The sequence below is a fragment of the Glycine max genome, chromosome 13 (genome assembly GCF_000004515.6).
Source record: "Glycine max cultivar Williams 82 chromosome 13, Glycine_max_v4.0, whole genome shotgun sequence".
Lineage (NCBI taxonomy): Eukaryota > Viridiplantae > Streptophyta > Magnoliopsida > Fabales > Fabaceae > Glycine > Glycine max.
Window position 1 is genome coordinate 15,543,579 of NC_038249.2, and position 1,351 is coordinate 15,544,929.

The window sequence follows — 1,351 nt, forward strand, 5'->3', positions numbered from 1 at the left end:
AAAAAGTCACCAAAAAAAAAAAAACACAATAAAAAATAAAACCATAATCCACACAAAAACAGAGGAAATTTGCCAAAAAAACAGAACAGAACTTAAAACTTCCAACACCAGGAACATAAAAACAAAACCCAGAAACACTCATCAACCCCGTGATTTTTTTTCTTAAAAAATACTAAAAATGAAAAAAAAATGTAAACCACAACATAAGAACCAAACACAAACAGTTCAAACAATTCCATCAACAAAGAGAGAAAAATAAAAAACAGAGAAATGAGTTGCTCTGTTTGGTACCAAATCCACAGCTTCCTTCAAAACAGCATGCATGGCTTCTTCCTTCTCAGCCATCTCAACCAAAACCCAAGTTTTAGGTGATCCACAACAGAAAGGTGCAAGCTTTTGGTGAATAACACAATACTCGGAACCAGAAGAGAAATCACACAAAGAAAACAGAGGTTTTTTTTTGTTTTATCTTCCTTCACCCCAATATAGAATGTGTGTTGTGACGTTTCTTGTGCTTTTGGTTTCTTTGTGTGTGTGTCCTAACTTAACTCTCGAAGTGGCTGGCAGCTTTTTAAGGACAGCATGGTAAACATTTCTATGAGGATTTCATGTACTTGCAGGTACACTCTGCTTCTATAATATTCCACAATTGTACTTATTGTGTCGTTATTTATTTATTTTGGCTTTTCTTCCTCTATAATTAAATATACATTAATGATGAAAACTTATAGTATATACTCTACTCTCCTAACTTTTGTTTTTTCTTTCAATGTGTTATTCGTTGGAGGAGATTTCTTCAAGTATTTAACGTTTAGACTCAAATCCTAGATTTTTAGTTAAGATGAAATAACTTTATTTAATTATTCCACGTATTTGGTGGTGTTAATAATGTAATTTATGTAAGGTTAATCCATGTTTGAAATTAAATTTACAAAAAGCATATTTCTGAAATTAAATTAAAATAAAATAACAACTTATATCTACAAAAGAATATTTGAAGAAAAATTAATACAGTATAATATTTTAGGTGTTTTAATGTGATTTTTTATTATAATCAGAAATTCACTTTAATAGATTACATCATAAAAATTAAAGTATAAATGATTTTTTAGTTTTTACATTATAGAACTATTTTTATTTTTATTTTTTAAATATTTCCCTTTTTAGTTTGATTTTTTTGGTGCATTTGTAATTATCTAGTACATAATTTTTTTTATTTAAATCTATATGTTATTATTTTAATCCTACAAATATAAAATTGTTAATTCTTATCTCTATCGTTTATAAAATACTATCAAATTTGTCTTTCAGTTTTATTAATTTCGTCATTGCTTATTAAGAAAAGGAATGG

At 27.2% G+C, this 1,351-nt stretch overlaps 1 protein-coding gene across 1 annotated transcript in view; it reads right to left on the reverse strand.

Annotated features, from left to right (window-relative positions):
* LOC100818268 (plasma membrane ATPase 2) overlaps positions 1 to 628 on the reverse strand; it is a gene marked incomplete in the record, with an annotated part of 7,692 nt that extends 7,064 nt beyond the window's left edge. The window contains 1 exon segment of the mRNA XM_014765293.2: positions 1 to 628. Within this exon segment, the coding sequence (XP_014620779.1) occupies positions 1 to 142 (142 nt within the window).
* Positions 629 to 1,351: the final 723 nt, after the last annotated feature.